The sequence below is a fragment of the Charadrius vociferus genome, unplaced genomic scaffold (genome assembly GCF_000708025.1).
Source record: "Charadrius vociferus isolate BGI_N301 unplaced genomic scaffold, ASM70802v2 scaffold104, whole genome shotgun sequence".
Taxonomy (NCBI): domain Eukaryota; kingdom Metazoa; phylum Chordata; class Aves; order Charadriiformes; family Charadriidae; genus Charadrius; species Charadrius vociferus.
In genome coordinates, this window is record NW_009648255.1 from 4,345,321 (window position 1) to 4,371,730 (window position 26,410).

At 40.3% G+C, this 26,410-nt stretch overlaps 1 protein-coding gene across 1 annotated transcript in view; it reads right to left on the bottom strand.

Moving 5' to 3' along the window:
- LOC104285969 (maltase-glucoamylase, intestinal-like) overlaps positions 1-15,840 on the bottom strand; it is a 19,366-nt gene extending 3,526 nt beyond the window's left edge. Inside the window, exons 1-5 of the mRNA XM_009884498.1 lie at positions 15,789-15,840; positions 11,747-11,916; positions 3,946-4,069; positions 2,436-2,517; positions 10-153 (exon numbers count right to left, since the gene is read on the bottom strand). Coding sequence (XP_009882800.1) covers positions 10-153; positions 2,436-2,517; positions 3,946-4,069; positions 11,747-11,916; positions 15,789-15,840 — 572 coding nt within the window. The remainder of the gene's footprint in view (positions 1-9; positions 154-2,435; positions 2,518-3,945; positions 4,070-11,746; positions 11,917-15,788) is intronic.
- Positions 15,841-26,410: the final 10,570 nt, after the last annotated feature.

Below are 26,410 nucleotides of genomic sequence, written 5' to 3' on the forward strand. Positions count from 1 at the left end.
CTGCTGAACATGGGCCAGGTTTTCCAGTTAACATCATGCTGGTACTGCTTGTGCATGTGCTCTCCCACACCATAAATGTTGCTGCTCGGCAGTTTGATTGAGGGCTGTAAAAACTGGTCGGCGTACTGCAGTGGTCCTATGGTAGTATCAAACCTGAAGACACAAGTTAAAATAAATAAATACATTTTAAAAAAGTATTTCACTAAGAATTGTTGCAGTAATTGTTTCTACTCCTTTTAGATAGAGCTGGATAGCAGGTTCAGGTCTCCATCCAGAGACGTGAAGGAAAAGGAGACGGAATGGTGCGGGGATGGAGGGGACCAACTCTTGCACTGACAACGAGATGAGCGCTGCCTATTGATCCTACAGGAACCTCTCCTAAAAAAGGTCCATCTATTTGCACTCCCCTCTTCCACCAAAGCTTCCCACCCTGCATCTGGTGCGCTGAATCCCAAATCCACTCTCCCTGGCCACCCACAGCAATTGGGCAGGTGGAAAATTTCCGTTGTAAAATTGGAAAATTGGCAAATGGATCAAAATTGACCCTTACCCAATTTTTATACAAAACAATCATAAATAGAACGTGAGTTAAACCACATTTAAAGCAGAGAGCAACTGGAATGAAGCTGATCCTCAGATTTGAAGGTTATCTTCAGCTTCCTTAAACCAGGAGTTTACAGAAATTCAGTCTTTCCCCAAAAGCAGAGAAAAATACTTCCTTTGAGATGGCAAACTACCTGAGTGTGCATTAACATCATACACAATGGCAAAGGGATATGCTTTTATCTACTCACTTTATGGAGTTTTAGTTAGAAACATTTTTTACAGCTGTGTTTTTGCATGATACTTGTGACATTTACCAGTCATGATATTCATATAGAGGAGAGTAACACAACTTTGTCTTGACTTCACGCAGAAAAAGCCACAGTAATTTTCAGGGACTTTATCACTTCAGATGTATGACTACATTATAACTACATTTATCACTGCAAGTATGTCATTATCAGTAAATTTTTTTACGCATAAAGAGGCCATTAAACTATTAAATAAGTACACAGTGCATCAGCGATTACAAACATTGTATGAACAAGTGACAAAACCAGGGGAATTTAGGCTTCCTACAGTTTTAATGTGCTCATATTACCTTTTCTTTATTGTGAAAAGTCAAAAATGCCAACACTTGAGAGAGGCTTCACAGGTCAAATCCTTATCTGATGTATTTCTGTCCAGTTTTAATGATTCTAAGGACTATCTTGCCCATCTGCACAAAATCTGGATTCAAACTAGTTTTTTTTGAGGAGGGGGGAAGTTTGTATATCCAATGAAACTATGGCAATCTTTCAGGTTTTCTTGCAAACGATGATGGTAATAGGTCAATCAAAACTCTAATTCTTTTGGAGGGCTCAAATGGAACAAATGATGATGGAAGGTTGTAGGTTTTATAAGGGCCTGGATAATTAGGACTTTTGTAATGAACTGTAATGAACGCAGCCACTTTTATCAAATTAAACAAAAGCCTGAGGAAAATATAGACAATCTTCCAGAGCACCGCTTCAACAGGGTTCTATTGGACTAGATTTCTTATTCCCCCTCCATGGACCTGTTTAATCAGTCAGGCACTACTGAATACCAAGTCCGTCTTTTGTGCTCTCTATAATTGCAAATCAATCATCACAGAGGATTCTAAGCAAGACAACAATACTAATAAGAGCACAAAAGTAATCGCTAATTAATTAAACTTGGAGTGCTGATAATCCAACTGGCCTCGCACTCTGACAGGTAATCATTCTTGGAGTGATTTAAAAAGCATGTTCATCCTGACACTTCCCCCTTCTAATGGGTCTTACAGCCATGCCGTTAGGTTGGCAGGTTTGTTTTATTTATTTCTCTTTAGAACGTAAAGGGGATGAAAGCACTGGGCGTACAAGTCTGTGAGATATTTTACTTACAGCATTACATGACCAGCTTATCAGTGGCTTGCACCAGCTATTCTTGGATATCACAGGGCTAAAGGGCAACCTGGTTTTGGTGATTCAGGGCTTCACCGTAATTGCGACAAATAAGATAAAAGATGCAATGAAGAGTGCTCCCTTGCGATTTGAAGGACTGGGAAGAGCTCTTCACATAATAATAATTCCTTGCATTGATGAAAGAAAGTAGCTGCAAAGACTTCCCTAGGATTGGGGGGAAGTGAACACAGAGCCGGACCTAAAACCTTTTAGACAGAGCTCTCCATAGCACAGAATTCGTTTCCAAAGGCCTCACAAAAGTGCTTGCAGAACATGCATCAGTCGAAAGAAGAGAAGTAGGTTACATGTCCAGGAGGGCAGGTCACGTATGGTGTCTTGGACATACGTTGCTTGTATGGCAACAGGGGCTTTCAGAGAAAACCAATGACATCCGTATTAGACGGAAAAAGCGCCAACATTACTTACAGCACTCTATCGTTGCTCACTCTGGTCACCACAATGCCAAAGGGGTTCTGTTTCACATCCACTCTGTAGTTTAAACTGGAGGCTGCAGGTCCACCAAAAGATCCCGTGTGTTCATGGGAAACATCAAATCTTTGTGTTTTAGGATCAGTGATCTGCACATATTTAAACAACAGAAGTGTTGGGCTTTTAAAAACTAATGCCTAATTCAAGCATTTTCCAGCACTAACATATAGTTCTGACTTAGGATGTTGTCAGCCCTGCAGCCCAATATGCATTGCTTCTTGTTAAAATACTTGCCAAATTATAATTGGAAGGACTTTTCTTTTTCTTGAATGGTACTATGCTGCTGCTCTCACAGGTGCTGCTTCCCCTGAAATACTGTTCTTCCACAGAAGCTTGAATTAGAGCATCAGGTAAAAGCACTGTAAAGCTCCATTAATAAGCTCCAGATTTGTCAGACTGAATTTAAGATGACCTCTTGGCAACTTCAGCTGACAAAAGCATATCCTGTCATTGTTTTCAGTTTCTCCCAACACTGAAAGTCACTTTATATATATTTTGGAAGACTGTATATGTTTGGGATGAGAACTATGAAGTGCAGAAATCTTGTCTCAGGCTGAGATGCACACAAATACACGGACTCTCCTGTTTCCATTTTCTGCAATATAGGCACTTCTACTATTTGCTCAGGCAGACTCGTACTCATCTTGTGTCAGAAACAGGGAGGATATAGGCAGATATTAGTCTGTATGGGCAGTTTTACTAAAACACCAATGTGTTTGTTTTGTATTAGCACTTATTTTTATTTTATTGCCATTTTCATCTCTAAGCTTTTTACTTCAATCCCCATGTGTAATTGGAATTACTCACACAAAGTGGAACTGTGTGTAAAGAAGGGTGCTATGTATCACATCCCTTTAAGACAAGTGATTTCTAATGTAACAATACAGATTTTTATGGGTATAGGGTTTTTTCCACACGGTATATCTGCTCCCACATTGTCTCCCTGATCCTTTTTCTTTTTTTCAGTGTTCTTTTTTTTATCTTAAGAAGTATTGAAATCATATAAAATAAACAGACAGACTACAAATCAGTCTTTGGAGGATGGAATAAAAGGGGGTTTTTTTGATTATAAATTCCTAGACATGGTATTTATTTCTTACGTTAAAACAGATAACATTATTCATGCTATCTCTAGGAAGGAATGATCATGGTTCACCTTCGGTTAACAGGAAAGATATATAGGTAACACCAAGAGCAGTGAAAACATTGATTTTGCAAAGGACAACAGAGAAATGTTTGTGTTTTTTACGTTTTCTGTTTCCTCTCTCTTCTCTTGAAGGTCCATGTTCTAGAGAAGTCTGAATCCAACAGAAAGGATGATTGAAAGGATGCCAAAGGTTTGTTCCTGAAGCTCTGTGGCATTTACAATAGTCTCAGCAAGCAGAGATGGGCAGTTCCCAATCAGGGGTTTTGCTCTGGTCCTACAGCAGCAATGGGAAGCACTTACCTGTCGTTTTGACTCCAGACTGTCCTGACGCTAAGAGCCCAATAAGGACACAGGTTACAACCAACATCAAGCAGAAGAGGATGATTAGAGTGGTGTTGAGCCCGCTGAACTGCCTCTTGCCCATCTAGAACCAGAGAACCACCATTGGTATAAGGAAAACAGAAGTAACAGCTTTGAAAACTCTATAAAATACATTACTAAATTAATAGATTATCAAAATGTATAAATGATTCAAGTTTTAAACCATGTCCCCCCATCCCGGGGCTTAAATAAGGCACTCCTTAAGGACTACGTGTCATAAATCTCCAATTCAGTATAATTTACACAGCGCAGATTACTTCATTATTACACTAGTGGGCAATCACTGAGAAACGTATTTTGTTCCCTGCAAACCGCTTCATACACAAAGAAAAATTTTCTCCTGAGATTAACTATGGAGTTTCTTACATGTAACTGAAATTCCTCAAACAGAAAACAAATGAAATCCCCTTTCATTTACTTTTTTTTCCCCCCAAGTTTTCTTTCCTTCATTAGAACAAACAATGTTCTGTTTTATAAATGAGGGTGTTGAGTTGTTAAAAATATATTTGACAAAACCTCTAATCAGCTCTGATTGCATGCTTGGAATACATGGGAAAGGCAAGACACAGGTAACAGGGTAAGTTACTTATTTGTAAAATGGAAGAATAGATCTTGCGTGTAAGCCCATGGGATTTCACAGGGGCTGCAGTTCAGTGAAAGCAGAAGAAACTGCCAGGAGAGGTACACCGGTTGTGCCGAAATCACAACTGAAACGAGGGAGAGTATGTAGGTGGAGCCAGTGCCTTAAAAAGCTCTGTAAAACTCGTGCTTTTCCCAGCATTGCTTTTTTTTGTGAGGCACAGGGGAGCAAGGCGTGCTGCGCCAAGGGGGCTGTGCTGGCTGCAGAGCCAGCTGCTCAGCCCTGTGTGAAGAACAACACCGTACCGTTAACGTTCAACAGCGCACCAGCAATAAAACTAATTAAAACTAATCTCCAGCATCCAGATCAATATACTTTGGCAGCGTCTACTGGATTTTACATTTGGTTAAGCACATTTAACCATATAAAACAGCCTTAAATACAGAGAACTTAGTTCTTTTTATTCAGAGGAAGAAAGTGTCAGAATACCTGTGCATTGCACTGTCATATTGAAACATGTTCACATGTTTGTATTGGGTTTACATACCAAGGGGTTTGCACCAGGAGGCTGCAGCAGCATCCTCTATGAGATGCCACACGTTGGGCAGAGCCAGTTAGTGCTAGCTCCAAAATGGACCCACCATTGGCCAAAGATGAGCCCACCAGCGATGCTGGTGGCATCTCTGTGATAACATTTAAGAAAGGACAAAAAACGCTGCACAGCTGCCGTGAGAGCAAGCTGTGAGGAAAAAATGTCAGAGAATCAACCCTGCAGACATCAAGGCAAGTGAAGTATAACGCCACCTGCACCTCTGCTCGTGGAAACCCCACAGCCACAGAAAAGTAAAAGCAATACTGACCCATCAACAGGCCCCAGAAGAGTAAAGCTGGTGCCTAGATAACCAAGTGCTTTTCAGTGTGGTGATTAATAAAGAGTCTTTTATAAATAACATAGTGCCATTTGTATTTTCTCCGTTAATATCAAAATACAGAGCCATTTTTAATATTATGATTATTGTTACTACCCCAGGGAATATTGTTTTTAAAGTCTGCAACTACACTGTAAACTACACTGAAAAGAATAAATTTTAATGAGAAAATGACACTCCAGCACTTCCTCTCCTGAGTGCCCTTTAACATTGCCTGAATACATGTTGACTAAGAGCTTTAAAATGTAACTTGGATGCAAGAGAAGGAATGACATACCTTAAAGCCCCTCTGCTTCCTTCATCTGCTGTTCTTGATTGTGAAGCTTGACTCCAAACCCGATGCTTTATCCTTTGCTGGTATCGGTTATCGCACTGTTTGCTAACCCATTTACCAACGGCAGCCGCAAACATGACTGCAGGCCAGTTGCCTTCCCAGAGAGGGAGATGAGGCTGACCAGCCTGTAATTCCCTGCTTCTTCCTTCTTGCCCTTTCTGTTGATAAGGGTGACACTTGATATTCTCCAGTCTTCGGGCCCCCCTCCACAGCGAGAGCCCATTTTGTTGATTCTGTGATCCCGTCCTGTCACAGCACCCCCAGGCCGCGGCTTGCTGACCCAGCCCGGTCTGTCATTCCCTCACAGGGCTGACAGCTGCTCCCTCCCTCCCCGCCACTCTCAGTTTAAAGCTGTCCTCTTGGCAAACTGCTCCGTGGCACGTCACCCCCAAACCCGAGGCGGTTGATGGTGGAAGGGATGCAGGTGAGGCCCCTTCTGCACAAGCGGCGGGGCCCCGGCATGGCTCCGGGGCAGGCCTCGCCTCCAGGGCGCCTCAGCCTCCCTGCTCGGGGTGAGGGGGCAACAAGTCACTGAACGGTCCCAAATGAGAAAAAGGCCTGTTAAAATAGTTGTAAGACAATCAAACTTACGACAAAGGAACAAATGATGAGCTATTAATTTTAATATTTATGGAAAGAGATTTAAAAGTAAATGACAAAGGCATAAGAAAAACATGAAAGGTTACCATGGAAGAGAGTTTATAGGGAAGAAGATTCAGGAATAATTGTAAGATGACATCTTCATATGTTTTGGCTTTTCCTCATAAAATATCTGATCCTAAAATTAAATCTGTATTTTCCAAAGCAAAGTTATGGAATAACTATATATGCCATCTCCCTACACAGTGACCTCTAAACCATAGCCTTGCACCTAGTGGGAATGTTTGTATTGCTACCAAGAAGGACTAAAATCCTGAAATGTTAAATAATCCCCTTAAATGCTTCTGCTTTACACACACATTCCTCACAAATCCTTAAAGATTCTGATCATACTGGTTTCAAGCTCTTCTCTCTAAACACATATGCCAGAAGCTATTTTTTAAAAAAATAACAGCTGATATTTTTACAGTCACTTATAGGAGGAGTTGTATTAACACCCAGTGCAGAGAAACCTCAGCCTTCCTCTTGTGCAAATCTGTACGCATTGACTCACTTTGCTCAACTGAATTGCTTTCGACTCGCTGAAGACCTGGTGGGTTCAGTAGAAGGTTACAACTCATTTTCCCACTTTCAGATAGCCACATTAGAAAATGTGATCCTTTGTTTTGGCCCATTGGATCTTCCTCTGTGAGCTCCGTGGGTACGCCTCTCCCTCCTCGAGTCCTCAGCAAGTTCAGAGGCAGAAGCAGCAAACAATAGAAAGGTACATGGTGCAGAGCATTTGCTGGGCTGCTGTTCTCTGTCAATGAAGTTTAGTTCTTGACATCACGGGTACAGAAACACCACAAAAACCCAGTCAAGGTACAGTAGAGGAAAATTATTAGAAGCAGCTCCAAAAACAGCAGGTACAATTTTTACAAGTGCAAGACACCTTCCCTCTACACCTTGAGGTCTTAACACCATCATTCCTTAACCAGAAGATTAATGTATCTTGCAGCTCATTTGAGGTTCTGTAATTCCACTGTCACCACAAGGCTCAGCACCATAAATTATCGCATTGCTCTATCCTGTTAATATACATTGGTATTTTTGCTTTGTTCTTAGGATGTGTTTACGCTCTCCACATGACAAATCTCACAGCACGAGCATATTACCTTGTGGCCACTTTATTTCCATTCTAACACGCTCTCCCATACAATCTTCTCTCCTTTAAACACCACTGCAAAATCATGAGTCCAAACTACATTATTTTCATAACAAATCATTTTAACACTGAATTCCTTGACTCAAGCTCTTGCCATTACTTAATATAATAACACAGGGAGGAAAATATCCTAGTGACTCTGCCTTGGGGTAGAAAGCTCCTAGGACCAGCCAGTACTCTCCTCTTCGATGGCTGCTGTGAGAGCAAAGCTCTCGTTCTAGCATTCAGCTAAGTGATCTTGTCACTTGAGTGACCCCATGGTGCACAGGAGGGTCTGGACAGAGTCACGATCTGTGGAGAATCAGACACTTTTGTATCCCACAAGATCAGCAGTAGACAACAGCTCTTGAAAGAGAAAAAGGCAGGGGAGACATGAAGAGAATTGAAAGGCAGAAACAGAGGAATCAGTCAAGCCAAGGGGAGGACTTGATCCCAAGCAAGAAAGACATCAAACCGCATTACAGACCAGAGTATAGGTTAAGTGGAAAAGATTCTGGAAATGCTTGTGATGAAAATTGCAATAAAAAGTTATATTATCACCTTTTGAGACGATGAAAATGAAGTTTGCTGCTGTAAACAGTCTTTTTGTATATAAAAGGTAAATCTGAGGTGAAAAATTATTTGCATTTTCATCTTTTAAATATTACTTGTGGTGCTTTTTCCTTCAGTTTGAAAGGATTTACAGAGCAGCAAGCTCTCTTATTAACTCTACAGATTTAACAATACATTGCTCACATTCACAGAAGACTTTGCTCCAAAGAAGGAACAGCTTTACTACTGGTGTAACCTTGCAGAGACACTCTTGCTACCATTAGATAAATTACTCTTCAACATATGCACCAAAATCCCTGTAGAAAGAGGAGGATATTACAGTATCCTTTGTTCCAACTGTGTCATGACTCAAAAAGCTTGCTTTTATGCTAGATATTACGCCACTACCAATGAAATATTATGCTAATATCTGAAGAGACATATTTCTGTGAAATGGTCCTAGAATGTTGCCTGAATTCCTTAAGGAATCTCCTTTCAGGAAATGTATGACTATATATACACTTTTTCCCTTTCAACTGCTATCTGTTTCCAGCAGAACTTCCAAAATATCCTAGAAGCCCTTCAAGTTTTACAATGATTGAAAAAAAAAAAAAAAATCACAATAATTAAAAATTAGTAAATCACCATCTAAATTACCCTATTTACAGCTTTATCAAAACCACACATTAACCATTTTCACTCATTCAATTCACACTGAAATTGATAGTAAGCCAGTGAGACCTAACCCTTGAACCAAGCCTTGAATAGAAATCCTCAGATATCCCTCTTCCCAACTTTAACTCAAAAAACATAAAGGAGATTTAAAGCACACATTTATGGAAATGAAGACTCTTACATGTCATCAGCACTGTACTTGCTCTGAAAGGATGGTGGCTGGGAAAAAAAAAAGACTCTATACATTTAAACCTTTGATTAAGCTGCAGGTTTTGCACAAGCAGTGTAAAATCAACTGGCTTTTGAAAGAAAAGGTGTCATCAGTATATTGTCTGATGGTATTGGAGTGCAGAGAACTCAAAGCTGCATATCAACATCTAGGTCCTGCAGCAGCAAGAAACACATTGGGTTGGATGACCCATGTGAGCCTGCTGAGCGCTTGAGTGCCTTCCCCTTTAGTACCTTCTTAGTTCAATAGAAACCTGGAGCTTAAGGATCTCATGCCTGGTCACCTGTTGGCCATGTAGAGCATGTCCCGTTGGTGGGTATTTATGTGCATGCTGATTGGCTGCCCAGGCAAACTGTGCAATCTGATTGGCTGGGAACCAGGTGTGTTTTGATCTGCTGGTGACCTGTAGCTTCTACAGACCAGAAGCCCAGACACAAGGTCTGGGGGTTTTGGTTGTTATCAAGCCAAGCTTGTGGGTTTGGGGAATCATGTAGCCAGGTACAGTAGCTTTGCTCACCCAAGAAGAGGCAGACACATACCCCGCACCTACAGAGGTTTGAGTACATCCACAGGTTTTGCTATTAGAGGCAACGGGGAGAAAGATTTAGAGACGCTTGCCAACCCCCTAAGGGATGTGGGCAGCCATGAAATAAGGTGAAGTAAGCAATGAGGATAAATAAAGACTTGTGTTGTGCAGAATGTGAAAGAGAGCTTAAAAAAACCCTTTTAAAAAGTAGTCAATTATGCTAGGTATCTTTCTCCTCTAAAGTGAAACAAGAAACAGAAGAAAGGACAAGGAAATATTTACTGTTTCATCTGACCTCGTTATTTACTGGGTTGATGTTTGAAAAGACTATCGGGAGGAAAAATTATTTCATTCGCTTGTAATTCCTGATTTATTTTTTGTCACTTGTTTCACCCGGGATTGCAAGTCAGGAACCAGACACTGAAGCCCCCGGCCCTGGCAATATAATCACAAATGGGATTATTTTTTAGGCGCTCTGGTGATCTGTGCTTATATATCCTCTGTTCCTGGAAAGGTGATAACGTAAGTAGTTCCTGACACCTGTGCTGTCGCTAGTCCATGGTGCCCTTACTCATGCATGGTGCTCCTGATACTGCATAAGGCTTCTTGATTTTCAGAGCTGCTGTCACTCCTTTCTGCAGTCAAGGGCTTTCTGCTGCAGCTTAGTCTTTACAGCAACAACCCAGTGTCAGCAACATTCTGGTGTGATGCCAGACTAAATGAGATGTGTCACTAACCTCCTCTCCGTCATCGTCCCTACCTCTTGCACAAAGAGGGCTTAGCCTTGTCTTCAGATTTGCTATTTGCTGCAGGTAAGGATTCAGACATTTCTCATACCTTCCTCTCCCACTGTTTATATTGGAGCTTTCAGGTACCTAACGGCTTTCCAAAAGCTGCTTTTTGCACACCCAGGGAGCAGCCACACTTTGTAGTATCACACTTGCAGGCATGGCTCTTGCTCTGAAGTTTAGTGACCTGGCCCTGAACTGGAGACGTTGATGGATCTTTTCTTTTTCTTTTGTTCCTGCTTTCTTGTCCTTTTCTTCTTTCCACAGAGAAAGGGGCAAGTGAAAAATTGTCTTCCTCAGGGTGAGGTGAAATCAGCACATTGAATTTACTGGTAGCTTGCGCAGCTGAAACCCCCCGACGTGCGTGGTTCGTGAAGAAAAGAGCACTTGTAGCCAGTCCTGCTGGAACCCCTCCCAAAACGCTGCGGTTGCCGGGGAAACTGCACACCCAAATCAACTGAAAAGAAATGATGACATTTTAAAACATTTGAATACTCAATTATTTGTCTTGAATCTACTTTAATGAAAAAAAGAAAACAAAACAAAAAAAAATTGTTACTATTTTGCAGTAGCCCAGCAGGCTGAGGTTTGGCATCTGCACATGACAGAAAGCACAGCAGAGGGACTAGATGCCTGAACTCCGCCTTGGGAAGGCCAGTTTGAAAATGTAGGGACAATTCGGGTGCTGTTTCCACCTTCAGCCTGTGTGATCACTGCCAACTAGTGACGTTGTAGGCGACGATGTAGGTACTTGGACAGGAGGAATTTGACCAAGGCCAACTATTCTAGTCACATAAAGAAAGAACCAGAACAACTTGCTGACCAATCCTAAACTAAATTTAAACTCAAAAAAGGTGTTCAAAGGCCTAATTATCGTGAATGTTGCTCTGAAAGTGGAAAGCATTATGTAATTGCAAATTATTTTTAGACAGCGAACTGTTGGTTCTTAACATGTAATTTTTCCTGTCTGAAGACTAACGCAGGCACTTTTTTCTCGTTTTCTAAAATAAATCCTACTCCAAGAGTAAAAGTAAAAGCTGGCTAAGTGCACTGTCAGAGAGGAGAGGGAGCATGTCTGATCCCTATGCATTTCTTGAATTTACCTTGCACTTACCAACAGCTGAGGTGGAGAATCATTGGGGTCATGGGACAAAACTACCTCAATTTTTTCTCATGTGAAATGACATCCAGGAGACAGTAAGAAACCTTTTCCGCAGAAATTCCCATCTTAGTTGCTTTTCTTTTACACAGGTGTTCCCCTTGGCCAACTCGTAGTTTCAGCTGGTACAGTGGTAATCTCTTGGTGGGGTTCGATGTTTCATACGCACTTAATCCAGGACTGTGTGGCCACGGATGCTTTGTTTAGGTTGTTCTTGTCAATGAGTTCAAACTCTGGAGAAATGAACTTCACGTGTTTTTTCCCATCGTTCTTCCCTGGCAGCAGCAGGGAGACAACTTGGAGTTTCCAAGTCCAAAGATTTGCTGTGGGTTGATCTGAAGGACGTGGAGCAGCACAAAAGCTCAGGCCTGTTTAAAGGACATATAATACTGCAAATAAGTCTTGCAGATATTTGAAAGTATTCTTTCACTTTGCTCTTAAAGTTGCTGCAGTCTGACCCAGGCACTCACTTTTTTTTTGTTTTACTGAGTGAAATATTTGATATTTGTGCTTTAGAATCTCATTTCCATTCAGTTTAGTGGTTGTGTGGTACTCACACAAAATTCAAAGAGTTCTGAAGAAAATGCCTGTTTGTACTTAAATACAGAATATGCTTTTTAAAACATATAACTAAAACCAAGGTATTTCCTACAAGTGCATTGAAATTCATGTGTCCAAACTGAAGACTACATCCCTGTCACATTTCAAGCTTGTGTTAACACCTTTTTTCAATTAAAAATCTGGTTTTCATTATGGTCTATGCATGCTTTTCTTACACGAAAACTGGAGCTTTTGGGTATCGTTTGCTTAAGACTGAAAAGGGAAAAAAAAATCATTTGAGCACAAATAATTCCCAAATAATTTCAATCTGAAGATTGAAGAAAAAGGGCCTCTGGTATTGTAACTGCTGTGCACTTCTGATTCAGCAGCTACAATGAACAATTCATTCGTGTCCTTTGGGAAAAAATGTAGTTGGAAAATTTCACGTGTTCCTGACCTTTGGTTCATAATAAAGTAAGCCTCTACCTCACACAGTCTGGAAAATGTATGAAGTCTCCATCAAAAGAAAAGAAATGATCAGGAGACGTGGAGGTGAGCTCTGCTGAAATCCTGAGATCTGCAATTAGTTCCACCGCTGATAACACTGGTAAAACACACTGTGGAGAAAAGGCTCATTTTTTTCTGCATACTAGTACTATTTTAAGAGAGGCATCACCAGTAGAAGATTAAGCATACAGTTTCCTCAGCATAATTTTCAAGTGTGGGACTAGATTTCCTTCTAACTCATATCTATTTATGGCTGAACACAGCTGAACACATGCTTATTTCCAAGGAAAAATGTTAAACAATACAAGGGTGTAAGTGTAGTGAGCAGTCCATGTAACAAATACCTGTTTATAAGCCAAGGCTGTACGTTGGGAATTTTCTCCTGACAGTTCAGTGCTTTGCATCAAAGTCACATCTTCTGAAAATTAACATGCAAGTAATTCGGCTCGTTACGGTGGTGTTTGAGTGAAGACAGTCTGCTACATCTCTGTAAATTAAAATGGAATAACTGTTATCAATCTTATATTGACCATATTACAATTATATTGTAAAACGTGATCCAATGTAGAGAAATGTTTAAAGAAATGCAAAGGAGGACTGTCTTAAAAAGACAAGAAGTTGGTTTTACTTTCCTATTATGATATTTAACAAGTAATGAAACTACCATAAGTACAGCACTTTAAGGATGGTAGAGAGTCCACAGTCTGGTCCTAAAGACAATAACATAGGAATTAATCAATACTACATAGTATTTTCTTTAGTTAGACAAAATCCCTAGTCAAGGACTTCATTGAACAGTAACAAATCTTACCAGAAGACAACGAGCAGAGTTTGGGTCTCTGTGGTTACTATGAACCAGATAATATTTTTGAAAAATTTTCATCTTTCTGGAGAAGACTTCAAGACCTACAAATGTTTTGAAGTCCTGAGGACATCTGCAAAATGATTGCAATATATTTTATATATACTTACAGTTATGTATATATAAATGAAATTGTTAGGGGGTTTTATACATAGTTCACATATAAAAATTAGTGAATTTTGAGAAGTGACTTTATTTGATTGAAAACTGCTTCAGTGCTGCTGCAATGGTCTTAGGTTTCTGTGGTTTCTTTTCCTGAAATATCACATGATCTTTACGTAATTTTTCAGTTTCGTTTCAAAAGTCCATCAATTAACAAGTACAAGAGTTATCCACTGATACTAATGGAGATTCTCGTATAGTGAGATACTACTGACTCATAATCTTTACCTCACCGTAACAGCCTTGATTTGGCCATTTTGTAATCTTGTACTTATTTTGTGATTTGAAAATCAATATAAAACTGTAAATATAAGCATGACTCATTTTATAGGCATAGTCTCCAAAAGATGCTTACCCAGTATTTTTAAATACTTGCTATTTTTTGGTTCCATTTCCTGGAGATATTTAGAGAAATAATTAGAACTAGGAAGATGCAAAGCTACTGCTTTTATTAATAATGCAAGAAATTGTGACATCCAACAACTTGTACACAGTTACTTAAAGCATCCAAATACTCCAAAAGTACTCTACAGGTTTTACATGAATATTATTTTCTAGAAAGCTTTAATATTCCGGATTTTCAGCCCATCAAGTTCTCTCAAATTATTACTATCAACTCTGATAAAAGATTAACAAATGTGTAAACTTTTAACGAACTAAAGGGTTTTTTAACATCTCTATTTTGTATATGTCTATGCATTTTTCTGCTGAGTACATGCTTTGCGCTACAGTGTAGTCTTTATTCTAGTCACTGAACTATAACCTTCATGATCAATACAGCATCGGTCTTTTAGTCACTCTGACTGCTTAGTTACCCGCATTGGAAATTCTGATCACGCACAAATCCACATCATCTACTGAGGTTTTCCAACCTTTGAGATGGGAAATTCTATTGAATAATACTAGAGACTATTACAAAAGAGACAAAAACAACTGAAACCTGACCTTTAGGATTGCAAGGTTTTAAAACACAGCCAGTATTTTTGAGCATTTTTTTTTCCTGCATAACTTTTGTGAATTTTTACTTTTTCATCAGTAACGTGCACGATCTGGCACAATATGATAAAAAGGTAAGCGAGTCCACCAGGAAATCATTTCAGTGATTTCTCTGAACTTTGCAAACCGCTTTACTGGCTGTAAAGAAGCTTGTTTCACTGAAAGGATTCTTCTTACATTCTGCTTCTATGAATTGCTATGCAGTAGTCAGACCTCCCTTTGCTGGGGCTTTGCCTGTCCACAGGGATGTGCCCACACAGAATCATGTGAGGAACCATGCCCTAGAAAAGCAATAATCTGAAGAATGTCTTTCTGCTTGTAACCCAACCGTTAAGTGGTTATTGTTTCTCAAATAAACTCAAAAAGAGGAAATACCTCACGCCTTTTTTCCTCTTTTTCAGGACTATTATGCAACCCGCAGTTCAAATTCGCTTGTACAAAATATTTAAAATAAAACATGATTAACCATAATACCTTCTAGCCTAATTTCATTCAGTGTTTACTGGTGATGCAAGCCGACATTCACAGTAACTGAGGACTAAGTTTAGCCTCCAAACACGCTTGTGGCACGCAGTTTTATCAGTATTCCCTGCAGACGTGTATTTGCCTTGTCTTAGAGGGATGGAATCTGTTTAGTCTGGCTAAGATGTACACGCAGGTCCTACAATACTGGTCCAAAGAAGATCGTCTGTGGCAGCACCTCCAGGCTACAGTGTGGATCTGTCTGTGCGGTGCTGCTGATGCCTGCCAGCCGTGTTCCCCCATCCCCTGGCCCCGCAGGTGCCTGCGCTAGCCCTAGCCCTAACCCTAGCACTTGTCTTTGGCACCCAGAGAACATACTGTTGCTTCATGGATACATCCCACGGGGTATCTCAGAGATGGGAAAGCTAATGTTGGTCCAAATACAAATTTCACCCAAGCTGGGAGGGTATCATTTTCACATCGATTTAATTTTAGGCTAAAGAAAAGGGATTTTTCATCTCCTACTATTGCACTTGAACACAATGCAGATATTATTTCAAATCCCTAAAGAGTGGCAAAGTTATTATCCTGATCCAAAGCATCCTTCCCTTTTTAATTTCTTCTCACTCCAGCTGGCAGCACGCTGTTTTGAATAGAAACCCCCATCCTCCTTCTCACCGTCTTTATTGGTGGACATTTCCCAGCATTTCTGCAGAGCCGCCATGGCCATGGTGCCACCAGTCCCCAATTAAGCTTCTCCCTCCCCGCTCCCCATTTCTGCACTTCTCCTCTTTGGCAACACTCAGGCCCACAATATTTCTGTGTCCAGCTCTTGGGGACCAGTGTGTCCCCTTCAGACCAGATGCGACTAATTCCCAGCTTTCCATACAACGATTTGTGCTTTTAAAAAGGTGTTGACAGGTTTCTATAGATGAGGAGAGGGAGACGTGCAAAAGCTACAGGATTTTTCCAAGAGGCTGATGTCGGTGGAGACCCAGATCTCCAAAATTCAAGTACCGTGCCCCACCTTGGGCCAAGCTGCTGTCTTGCTGTCTTCCTTCTTGCAAAACATCTCTGTTCCTATTTGCAAACTTAAAAGCAAAGTGATGAGCGATAGACTGCAAGAAAGCTAATGGCTGGGATAGTAAATAAATCTTCCGTGCCATACTGCTGCCTCTGAAATGAGAAACTAAAGATGACACGTCTCTCATTACTTTGTGTTGTTTCTTATATAATTTATGAACCTACATTGTGTGTGTTTCGAGTCGTAAATGTGATCTGCATCTGTATTTGACATGAGGCATGCAAAGGACAGTTCCCAATAACGCTGTTAGTCGTTTCCGTGCAGAGTTACAGTAAATAACATTTAATGTGAAATATGTAGTGTCATAATAAACACGACAGTGGACTGAGTTTACTTATACTGAGGATGCTGAGACTATTGGCAATGAGGTGCACTGATAAGGAGCTACATCAAGGACTGGGGGGTTTTCACAGGTTCTTTGCAGACTCCCAACATTTTGCTATTGCTAAAAAGACATTTAAGGTAAAACACTATAATAAAATTGTTTTAATACTTCTGTTACAATAAATTCTAAGACCTCTGTCTAGGTAAAATGATATCCGGTCTTCACTCCATTAAAACTACTCAGAAGCAGCGCCAGGTAATCCAAGGCAATTAATCCAACGAAAATGTGGGCATACCTCATACACCAGTAAATGTGAACACAGTGTCTCCATCCAGAACAATTTTTCACTAGATTCAGAGATTGGTCTCAGCATTCTCTCTAACTGCCTCCTTAAACCCAAGCAGGAGCACTAAGCAAGAGCCCGATCTTTTCTTTTAAGGTGCACTTGTGTATCAAGGGATGTGGGATACCAACCGCCGCAGGAAGACATACTCTCTCTGTAGGGCGTCTAGCATAGCAAAGAGCCTCATTAGGATTCTGAACTGTAGAAACCACAGGAATCAACTTTAACTCTTAAACCAGAATTAAAGTACTACTTTTTAATTTCTGAAAAACACTGTAGGTAAATTCTTCTTTGAATTACACTCACATGAATCTACAAAACTCCAGGGCTGATCCTGCAGTTTCTGATCTTTCCTGAGGTCCATTGGGAATCTTCTCTTTATAGATAGAGCTGTGCCAGCGCCCAGCAATGGTCCTGCTTATTTCCCACGCCACACAAGATGTGTTTAAAAGGTCAGCTGAAAGTGGAAATACCTGTATGTGACTTCTCTGGTGCCACTTACAATATTTATCAGTACTTGATAAAGGTATTGCCCAGATCTTCCCCGGTGCTAACCTTTCAGCAAGCACACAACAAGTCTAGGGTTTGTGTATTTGGGGATTTCATTGCAAACGTTTAGCTCAGTCTATAATATATTATAAGTATTTCTCCACACAGACAGCAGCACTGTATATTTCCACCATGCCTCCATGGTACAGAGACAAGCATTCTACAGAGGGGTAAACTACAAATGCAATATTAGAGGATTTATCTAAATCCGCACAGCAAATCAGTATGAAGGGCTGGGAGGAAAGCAGGAGGTCCCAGTTGCCAGCTCCTCACTTACTTGACCGGCTCAATAGCAAGCACTCCTCTATCTTTTTTTTTTTTTTAAATTTAACTACAGAAAAACCATTGCAGGAATTTTTGATGTTTTCTACACTTGCTATTCTGGTAACAGTGTCCACCAGGAAAGGAATATGATCTTCCACGAGTAACATCTCTCCTTAATACACCCAGCCCCAGTCATCCGTATTTCAGCCATAATACGCGACCAAATTAGATGTAACTCCTGATCATGGTTTCCAAAACTGACTGTAATGACTTGTGATGATATGTTACAGTTCACAACATCTTTAGAAGATGGATAAACAGAAATATGTACAAGTTATCCATCAAAAAACTTAGTCCCCTTCCCCTGCCCCCCCCCCAAAAAAAAACCAGTTATATTTAAAAATCTTGGCTCCTGATCCTAGTTTTACGTTGCCAGCCTATTACTCCAGCCATCTTTGCAAAGCATGTGGTAATAACCTAGAGGCATCAAATCCAATCTATGCATATCACTTTGAATATATTTTTTTATTTTCTCTGCCATCCTCCAAAATGAGGCCGTCAGCCAGGTTCATTACTGGAGATATACTACATCTATTCTTAGTTTAAAAAACCCACAAAATTAATAGAAATGGGTTAAGGGGTTTTTTGGGGGTTTTTTTGGGTGGGTTTTTTTTTTTCAGAACTTCTCTGTCTAGAAGCAGTTTTTCTTTTCTGTCCTTCCTGAGCCTGTATTTAATCCACTTTGGTACTTTTCTCAAATTAAACATTCTTTTCTTTAAAAACCAACTTGTTATTGATGCAAAAAATAATTGATAGCCTCCTCTGAAAAGCTTGCATGAGAATTTTGGATGTATCCTCTCTCCCAAACACAATAAACTGCAATCGTCTCTTACTGCTCTGTTAAGTGCACATCCAGGCTACAGTGAGGGGTTTGGAGCAGACAGTAAATGCTACTTTTTTTTTTTTTCAGTTGCCTATAAGAATTAATAGTCTTTAAGAGCCTGCACTTGGCTTCCACTTTTGTACTCAAGTCTGGTAGAAATACTTCTTTTCAGTCTCATTTAAAAAAAAAATATTTTCTAGGGTATTTACTGAAAAAAGGAATAGAAACTTCAGTTCATATTTTTCAAAAATATCTGATTTGGACCACTCAGCTTAAGAAGCGACGAAGACATCTAGTGAGTTCAGAGCTAGATTTTTAATGAGCTAAGAATTCAATGAAACTGGCCACCGGTTGGCTTTCAGCTTTCTGTTACCCACCAGTCACTCAAGCAGAAGAGAACTTAAAAGGCTTAAAATATTACCAACTTCTCTTTGAAGAAGCTGGATGCTGTCTCTTGACAAATACGTGACGCTTACTTGTTTATCCTCAAAACTGGAATTACAGTGTTTAAATTTTCTGTAATCAAGTCACCGTGCTCATTCAGGTGACCCTGACTGACCCAGAGAACTCTTCTGGTCTTTGGACCAGCTCCAGCTACTGTCTGCAATGACTCTACATTTTACCACTATCTCCCTCTTCCAGAATTCAACAAATCATCCGATACAAACAGAGCTGTGTCTTCACCACTCACCTCGTGCCTGTCCGCTCAGACTCTGCAGTATATTGTTTATTCAGTGACTGTCAACCTCTGTCCGGCTTTTGTTCCCAGCGTCAGACTCTTCTCTATCGATTTATGCTTTTGGCACTTTAATTCACCAGATTTAAGGACTTTTGTGATGTTTATATTGTAGTAAACTAAGGCTATAAAGATATAAATTTCTAAATTAATGTTGCGGTTGATTTAGCAGGGGCCTGATCCTCTGAAGTCGTTAAGAACGTGGGAAAATTTCCAGTGACGTCCTCATATGCCACATCAAAGGCACGGATGTATTTTTTTCCCCTTTTTATCTGATGAAAAATTCACTTTACAAATGTAGATTGCGTCTGACACTCAGCAGTTTTGTTTCAAGATAACCAGTGAATTTACACCTCTATCAAATGTGTTCTGTGCCCAGGAATGACATACCACAGCAATCACTGAGCACCTGAATCAAAGTCCACCGCAGTGAACAGTAACCAGCTGTGGGAGGTTTGGGATATTGTTTAAATGAAAAATGTCACGATATTCAGGAAAAACTAAACAAACATATCTATACTCCAGCAGAAGCAATATTCTTCAAGCACAATCGCAAAAGCCGACAATTTCAAACACTGAGAGTATTTTCTACGTGACAAATACGATGCCAAGGGATTAATTCCATGGTGAAGTGGGACATGCATTTGTTCAGACACTGGTCATGGATATCTGCTCTGAATCCATGGGCCCATTAATTGACTTTCAAAACTTTTTTGAGCTCAGGCTACTAAAAAATGCCGCGTTACCGAAGACAGTCACTGTAAAAATTAATACTGTTACTTTTGCGTGAGGGATAATGGGGAGTTATTCTATTAGGTATGGTAATTGATACAGGTTTTAAGCAGGATATAGTTGAAGTTAACATTACCTTTACGAGCAAGATTACCTTTACTACTTTCACAGCCAATTCACGCTTGAGCACCGACTCCCTACCGTCTGCAAATAATGCCAACGCTAATGTGTGAATCGTCACAGAAACGCAATACACTTTAAACCTTTTATCGTGCTACACAATGGCTGATACAAATGTTAGTTCTCCTAAACATTATAGAGGGAGAAGGTTATATCCAATTTGAGAGGTACCAAACTCACTGGGGACCTGCTGGATGGCTCCAGAGTTTGGGACTTCCTGAATATTTGAGTTTTCTTTAATTATTACAAGGTATTGCAAAGTTAAGAATTGGAAAGTAGTCCAAAATGCAAGCAACTTTTCATCTGGAAGGTTTCAGGAGAGCAGCTTTTTTTCAAACATCTATTTATCTCCAGTAGTGCTTTTCCCTGTTTGGGATCTCTCCACCCAACCCACCATGGCCCCAGGAAACTTGGAAAACATTTTGCAGAGAATAGTAATTTTAAGTTTTTCTTGTTCCCTAATTTAGCTGTGAAAAGGCACAGGCGAATGTAAAGAGATCCACCCACTCCAAGCACATTAATTACAGGTACTGAAATTCAGCCAATAATGAAGGTAAGAAAGAAATTCAATGCATTAACAGCTTAACAATGTTCATTCTTTTAACGTTTACCCACACCTGCGCGTGTGTACAGCACACACTTTGTCTTCGCAGTGGCTAATTTGAGTGTACCGAGACCACGACTTTGTCAGCAAGTGTTCATTTATATATGTGTATTATGCTGCTGTACCTGTCCTATGCACATACAGATTTGCACATTTTAGGTTTCACGCACAAATAAACGGATGACAATAGGTTTGTATGCACTCCTTCAAGGACCATTATATTATTCAGGACTATAGGTGCTGCACAAAACCTAAAAATTTAGGTCATTGAGACCATTCCCCTGATATTGCACTGACATTCTTCAGGTGGGGAAAAAAAAGAATCTGTAAAAGAGTCAAACTTCAGTAAAACAATCTTATTTCTGGTGTTAACCAATGCCAGCAGTCAAGGACCTGCCCATACAGAGATGAATGCCAGCACGCCAGCTAAAGAAACGCGTTTGGACTTTTTTCCCCTACTTCTCTCCCTAATTGGTCATTCAAGATTACTGTTAGTTCATTAATTTGGACACACATAGTATAACTTTTGGTTTTAGTGTTGCACATCACTGGAAAAGCAAAGTAACTGCAATTTTCTCGAGGTTCTGGTACTCCCACTCTTTCATTTTCCCAGAGCTATTACTTTGGTAATGACAAGGTGGACAGCAACAAAGGTTATGTACTCAGTCGCAGTTTGCATTTGGAAAAATGTAATAACAGAAGTGAGCAAATTGTCTGATAGTCATTCAAAAGGATTATACATTCACAAGCCCCCGCTGATTCCGCCCACGCTTCTTGGCAATGGAAGCCCAGTTTTGGAACTGTAAGCCCTTTGCCAGCGATACTTCTGTTATTCTTTCCTTCAATACTTCATTCCTTTGTTTATTATGCATCCTTTATTTCTTCCTTAAAGTAGTCAGTTACTGAAGTTATATAATATCTTTTATTAGAAAAATTGATACAAAGTTTTTGAGCACAGATAACAAAACCTTCATGTGCCTGAGTGTTTTTTCCTCCATAATACCAGCAAGATTAAAGACACTATTTTTTTCCCCTACAAAAAAAAAATTACATGAACCAAAGCACATAAAAATTAGTGTGTTTTTTGTAATAAAAGGAGAAAAAAATTGCTCTACTTCTATTAGTAGAAAATCTTGCTAAAAAATGTTTTGTTCTAAACTACTATGATTTTCAGACAGCTTCTCTATGCTTCAAAAAGGAGTTTTCTTAAGCTGAAAACAATGTTGAAGAGATTTTGGTTTGCAGGAACATTCAAGGAGTCACATTTTTTTCAGCTACCAAATAATCATAAGAAAATCAGTTTGAGGATTTTGTTTTCTGATTAAAACCAGACATTTTTAATTGGAAAACTTTTGAAGATGAAAAATCTTCAGCAACTAAATCACTATCTTCACTGTTCAGAACTTAATCCTTCTCTGTCAGGGCCTCACACTGTCAGGTGAATATCCAGAGTTGTCGGTGGTTTATTACCGTAGCTCAGTATTTTGAGAAGTTAATCATTATTTTGATAATAATAATTTAACTTCTTGTTAATTTAAATTTTACATAATTCTTAAAATTCCTTTACTACAGAAAGAAATCCTGCTGACATACTTTTTTCAATTTTTTTATATATATGTACCTGGACATTCAATAACATGTATTATATTCATAATGTTTTTATGAGACAGGAAACTTTCGCTGTCTTCCCTGCAGAGATAGGATGTTGGGAACAGAAGCTTAGTTCCAGTTACATTCTAATTAATTTTAAATATCTAAATGTTTAGATACAACTCAATCACCCAAAGCTCCAGGTAAGATTAGTGGGCGAGACCTCTCCCGGGGAATGTTTTGCTCTGCTTAAGATGCAAACCTCTTAAGATCACTTTCCTTTCCCATATGCTACTTGGAAAACAAATGGCATCTCATTAAAGTGAGATGAGTCTGTACCAAAATGATTTACAGAGGGAAGAGGAGGAAAAAATAAGACTTTGTGAGAGGCAAAATGGGCATCTCTCATATTCCAGACAAGACCTTGGTGGTCAATAAAGACTTTGTGAGAGGCAAAATGGGTAGGCATCTCTTATATTCCAGACAAGACCTTGGTGGTCAATACCTGCTTATTCGTTGATGAAATTTACCATATAAGGGCTTTATCATTATTATTACTGTGAAAATACATTTTAAAGCTCAGAAGATACTGTTTTCTTTTATAGGATGTTACCACATCTTTAGCAATAAAGCAGTGAGATTTCAAATCCCCGTTCGGAAAAGCCCTCATCACCTGCTCACCCATAAGCTATCGGTGGCTGCTGTCTGCGAGTTGAGCGTTGCTGCTTCAGGACGATGTTTCAAACCAAAGGCTGCTGCTCTCCAGGATGACACACCTTCTGTAAACATCACCTCCGTGGACAGGGAGCGCAAAATTTGAAAGGCTGAACAGCAAGGGAGCGCCTCGCCGCTTGGGAGAGACCCCATGAAAAGAGCAGCAGACGTTCCCATCTAAACGCTGGCGATAGTCGTACCGAGAGTATCTCTGCGCTCTGTCTTGGCCATAAAACTGCCACGGCTTCCCTGACAGCCGCAGTCTCTGCTCATTGCCTCCGTCTATGACCATCCCAACGGCAGCTTCACCCACTCAGCCACCGCAGCCGAGGAGCCAGAGCTAACATTATGCCATCTTTTTTTTTTTCTTTTTGGTTCTTTTTTTTGGTTAATATCAGTACTCAGCTCCAAAGCTGCTAAGTCACTAAGTTCTTTCCACCAGATAATTATTCTTTGCAACAGGCCTTTGAGCTGTCTTGTTTTCGCATGAATTGTAGGAGCCTAATTCCTGTAAACTTGTAATGTATTCTAGTAGAGTGCCGCTGTCCTTTTCACTTAACAATTACTTTAAGGATTGGTTTAAGCAGCATTTGGTAAAAGGGAGATTTTCATAGGGAATTTGTGTTTGTCTGGTTTGTTTTTTTTTTTTTTTTCAACACACAAAGACAGGAGCAGGTTTTAGGTGGGCGTAGAAGCTCATGCAGAAGTTGGACAGGAGCCTGGGGAACCCTTGTTCGACAACCGGTCCACAGACCTGGCGATACAGGCGCCACAGCAGATCATCACATCACAACGGCTTCAGCTCTTTGCATTCCCACGAGAAGAAAGTCACCATCTGGGTGAGCAGGGAGAAGATTGCCACCTGCGGGGCCGAGCTCCCCACCGGCACCGAGTAGCCCAAGCTCTTCGCTGGGCTGACACCAGCCCGCACTAGCTGAGAAACTGGGTTGGTTCATCTTCATTTTTAAACTTATTTAACAAAATACCGACGGCTGTATGGAAAGCCCTCCAGAGAAACTGCTGCCAGCGGGTACCAAACACCTTTGAATCGCATCCCCAGCGCAGGGATCCGAGCACTGCTGTGCTGAGAGCAACGGAGCTGCAGTGATTTACACCAGCGGAGCCTTAGGCACCTACCTGCTTTTGGTCATGTAATTTATTTGGATGTCTAGCTGTAGCAACAACATGAATTTGTATGTCTGGTCCTCAAACCACACCATTCCTGTCCTAAATATGAAGTGGCACGGCAAAATTCAACTACATAGAAGGCAGGGTTGGTTTGTTGTTTCTTTAAAGCAATCGTGCAAGTAGCCCAGGTTCATTAGAGATTAAATCCATCCTGCGCCGAGGAGATTGCTACAGAGTGTGAGGAGATTTGCAACCTTCATCATTCCTTTACTGGCTTCAGTCCGTGGGCTTCTTGCGTGAACGGCTTCTTCCCAAAGGATACGGCCATCTAGGCATCTTCTTTAATGAGTGACATCAGAAAAACTTATTTCCTAAAGTCTCCAGATGCTCGGCAAAGCAGCGGCCCTCTGAGCTTTGCGGTACACTGTGCCCAAATTCTGATGTTTCTCACTGAAAAAAAATTAGCCATTTGAAGATGATGTTCCCATGCGTGCCCCAGAGACACTGTATTCAAGTAGTTAGCCTGACATTAGGCCTGCATGAGTTAATTAAAAAATAATCATTTTTTTCTGCTCCCCTTCCGGTTGTCTTCATTCAGGCAAATATGCTGAAATCACAGAAACAGCAAAAAGATTGCTTTAACTAGAAGATGGCATATGAATTCAGCATATTTTCTGCATAAAAATATGACATTTGTATGGAAATGACCTATTTTCTTGAACAGGCAGCTATATATCACAGCAAGCTTCACTGTAACATTTATGCAAAAGAGATTGGGAAGCACTTCCCCATAAGGTGCTTATTTCCTCCAGATGAAATAATAAAGCAAAGCATAATCAAGAAGCTTGAAAGGAACGTGTCTCTCAATATCACATGTTTTAAGCCACTGGGCATTTGTTTTGATCCCCGTGATTATTCCATGTTTGTTTGTCTCCGGCCTTAAAGGAAGCAAAGGACTGGGAAAGAAATAATCCCTTCTCCCCCTTTTCCTTTTCTAATCACATCACAGTTTGCAAACGATGGCAGATTGGCAGCATGGCAGACCCACACTGCTCTAATAACCGTGACGGCGTACGGCTTCTCCGGTGTTGGCGGTGGAAAGACATTTCTCCACAGGTTGCGCCCGTCCCCGCAGGGGGTCAGAGGGGGACACGGGCTCTGCTGCACAGGACCCAAAATCGTAATGATAAATCCACATTACCGCGATCTTCGCTCATTCCAGCACGACACACGTGGCAATTCAGCCATCAGCAATCATTCGGGACAGGCAGCCACAGGGATGCTTGCAGAGATTGTTACTTTGCAGCTTTTCATTTTAACTGCGGCGTACGACGGTGTGTTATCGCAGGGGCTGAGCTGGTTCCGGCTCAAATCAGGGGTGAAACTCAGAGTACCGACACAGCAGCACAAAATCCAAACCCTTGCCAAGACCCAGCAACTGCGTAAAGGTCTTATCGATAGAAAGATGATATAATCATAGAATACATAACTAGTAAATCATTTTTAGGCTCGCTTTTATTACAAAATTACAATTTTAGTTAATAATCGCACAACTACAAGATCATTTTAACGTCAGCACTTAATGAAACGCTCTGATCTGATTCAACCCCACCAAAGTCAAGTGCAAAATTCACCCTGATATGAATGGGTTTCCAGCTGAGAAATCCTTTGAGCTGATCATGAATTAAGGTATAGCTTGTTCTGATGATGAAGTAAAATTATGTAAAATCAATTATAACATAAAAGACACATCCTGAACTAGACGTTCACTGAGCTAAGATTCTTGATTTACAGCCTAACATCCTAACCCTAAATGGAAATCCATACATCACTGAGTCAAAGTAGTCAGACTTCAGATAACTTATGCTGGAGGAGGAAATTCATCTTTTTTTTTTTTTTTTTTTCCCTTTTCAGAAGCCATTAGCATTAGCTGAGACATTAACAGCAACCAGAATAATTACTAATTACTGCCGCGGCTATTTCACTGTCAAAACTCCGTGAGCATAACAGAGATTTCCAAAGCACAAACACTCACCAACCACCTTCCTTTGCCTTTCAAACCAGCCCTGAGTCATTTTGGCCACCACTTTATTTCACAAATGTAGAACAGCTGTGGAGCAGCTAATGACTTACTCGGAGTCCTCTGGAATAGTAAAAACCTTCCAGGC